The following is a 3,130-nucleotide window of genomic DNA, read 5'->3' as shown; positions in this document are numbered from 1 at the left end:
TACATGTTTAGCAAGGTTGCTTCTATCGACTACTTAAACGACAGTTTCTTAAAATTTATCACATATATAGTAAGTGTGAGTCGTGACGAATTTATAAGGTAATAAATTCTGAAGTGAAGAAGATCATTACTCTACTAATAATATGTTGATGAAGAAGATGATCATTACTCTATTAATAATAGTTGCTGAAATTAAAAGACCCTTATATATGCAAGAAGACTGCTAAGTAGTAAGTACCCTTATTTAATTTGTAATTTTTTCTCTCTCTTTTTTTTTTTTTTTTTTTCTGTGGGAGAGGGAGATTTTCCCTTTCGTTTTCCTTGTCTTAATTGTTCCTCACGGAATAAAGTTGAGGGTTATGCATGATTGGGTCATGCACCAACGCTAACTCGCAGATGGGACGTTATTTGCCATGATTTTTACTGACAGCTGCCAATAATTGATTTATACCGCCCGAAAATTATGCGTAAGACAAATCTTGTTGCCTAGCTTCATGTGCCACGTACGAGGAGATTTTCTCAAAAAGACTTTCCCATAATTAAACCTACATTAATTATAGCACGTACGTACAAGGAAATTTCCTCAAAAAAACATTAATTAATTAAAGAGATCAGTAACCCAGGAGATTCGCCTCTCTCTCTCTGTGATCTGATAATCCTTGAGGGGAAAGGAATTATGGGGAAAAGAAAGTTAAGTGAATGGGTGAATGGCAAAGACGTTCAATCTAGCTACGCGTACAATCTAGCTAGCTAATTGATAGAATCATCGATCATGTAATAATTATATATATTCGATCGATCTCCCATGCATGATCAACTTCAACGTGAATCTCGCTATGATCATTATTACCGTACGTGTTAATATTTACTTTATGGTCATTATTATAATTACCATGAATCCGATTTAATTATTCGATCTGATCAGTTTGGTTAATTAATACTCTCTTTAATTAATTAATTCCTATATATATGGCCAGCTAGCTAGCAGCTCCTAATCGACTTCTTTCATGATAAAGTTCTGAAAACTCAAAATCAAAATCAAGAACGGAAAAGTACCATAATATCAAAATCAAAATGAATGATCATATCATCCCAATATTGTATCATATCTATATATAATATATATGTATGGACATGACATTGCCTGACACGAAAGACTGACTTCACTACATATATATGTACCATAATACCAACAACGTAATTAAGGCAATCAACCTCATGACAACCTTCAAACGAGTAACGACGTACGTACTAACACGAAAAACTTCTAGCTAGACAGTTAACGAGCACCTGCTAATTAATTAGGCAACCTCTCTGATCTCTCTCTACTATTAACCAAAATCGAGAGATTGTTAATTTGTTAGTGACTCAGAATGAATCGCTCGAGATCGATCCCACAACTTCCATCTCAATTCATTGCTCAATTAATTATCATTTGTGGTCCTCGATCTCTTTAAGGGCTTGAACACAGGCATTCTTCTCATGGACAAGACAAAGCAAAGTTCTCCACTGCGAACATGGCGGAACATCCACACCGTAACGAAATCTTCATACTTTCGCAGCTCATGTTCTTTGCAAAACTTATTCCACCCTTCCGTAAGAACGTGAAACTTGGAAGCCCAGCGCTTGAACGTCATCGAACACTCTTTACGGCCATTCATGTCATACACAGTGACCGGAGTTCCCCGAACAAGATCGTCGCTCTTGTTCAGCAGTGGCAAGAGGAAGTTCTCGACGTCTGCTTTGTTGAAAGACAATCTGCATTGGTCAGTCCTCACGTCAGTAGGTGTCAACTGCTTCTCAAAAGGCTTAGAGCACGCTCCTATGATCAGGCCGCTGAGGCTCGGCACCGGGGGGCAGTCTGGGGGACTGTAGGGGCCGAAATGTTGGTATGTCTGTGAATGTGAACTTTGAATGGGTTTTGGCTTGGTTTTTGCATGTTCCTCAGTAAATCTTGATCTTTTTGCACGTTCAAGCAAAGCCATGGCTATCTTTTCGTCTGCTTTTGCATGCTTTATCGCTAGAAGAGTCATAGCAGCTCTGAACTCCTCGCTAAACTCCTCAAGGTTAACTTCTTTGCCATTCACCCATTCACTTAACTTTCTTTTCCCGGCCATAATTCCTTTCCCCTCAAGGATTATCAGATCAGAGAGAGAGTGAGTGAGAGGCGAGTCTCTGAGAGGAGGCCGGCTGTGGTTCTAATTTATAACAAGCTTGAAGCCGAAGCAACAAACTAATTAAAGTACCATTGCGCGCGCGTCAATTAAAATCTGACAAGACTTCGACATTCAATTGGTCAGAATGACTTGGGGTCGTTATCCGTTCGTAACCGAATAAAATCTTCTCAGAATTTCTGAAGTATTTACACCTTTTATAATCAGGAACTCCTTTTTCAAGCTACATTATTGCATTATATAATGCATAGTTCAACTAGTACTAGGGTTAGATATAGTGATATAATATGCAACTCTCGCATCTTCTATTTAAAAAATATGGATGAAATCTATAATTAAAAAGTTTTTTTTTTTTTTTTTATATATAGATCCCATTATGGCCATTGAGGCTTCCATCCTATGCAAGCCCCCAAAAATAAAAGTGAAGGTGTGTTTTTTAAATCTTTTAAAAAAAAAATCCATTTCATTAAATAAAATTTTAAATCATTTTTATATTTTTCAATTTATGCAAAGCTCCATAATACTAAAATTAATATTTAATATAATGAATTATTTATATTTTTAAATAATTTTTTAAGATCTTGCTAAATTGAGGCACAAAATTTACATTGATGCCTCATTTTAACTTGTTGTATTAAATATAAATTCAAAAAAACTTTATTTAAATATTTAAAATAAAATCTCATTTTATTGAAAATTTTGAAAATATTTCATATAATAATTTATATTTTATTGTATTATAATTACGTATTGCTCATTTAAATTTTGTCTTGGGCCTTAATTTATATTGAGTTGTCCATGCATGATCCCATATTTACTCACTTTAAAAAAAAAAAAATACAAAACTTATACATCTTAAAACTACAAACATCGTTTATCTATTTTAATTAACTTTGTTAAATGCAACTTTTGAATTAAGTATTAGGTATCAATTCAATGAACGGATCCTGAAGAGAT

General features: G+C 34.5%; 1 protein-coding gene across 1 annotated transcript; it reads right to left on the bottom strand.

Moving 5' to 3' along the window:
* Positions 1-1,423: 1,423 nt before the first annotated feature.
* On the bottom strand, positions 1,424-2,116 carry LOC109001266. The gene has a single exon (XM_018978467.1). It carries the CDS (start codon positions 2,114-2,116, stop codon positions 1,424-1,426), a length of 693 nt encoding a protein of 230 aa, XP_018834012.1.
* Between the last annotated feature and the right edge of the window lie 1,014 nt (positions 2,117-3,130).

The sequence above is a fragment of the Juglans regia genome, chromosome 1 (genome assembly GCF_001411555.2).
Source record: "Juglans regia cultivar Chandler chromosome 1, Walnut 2.0, whole genome shotgun sequence".
NCBI lineage: Eukaryota > Viridiplantae > Streptophyta > Magnoliopsida > Fagales > Juglandaceae > Juglans > Juglans regia.
Note: the sequence above shows the minus strand (reverse complement) of the source record. Positions and strands in the feature narration are given on the sequence as shown.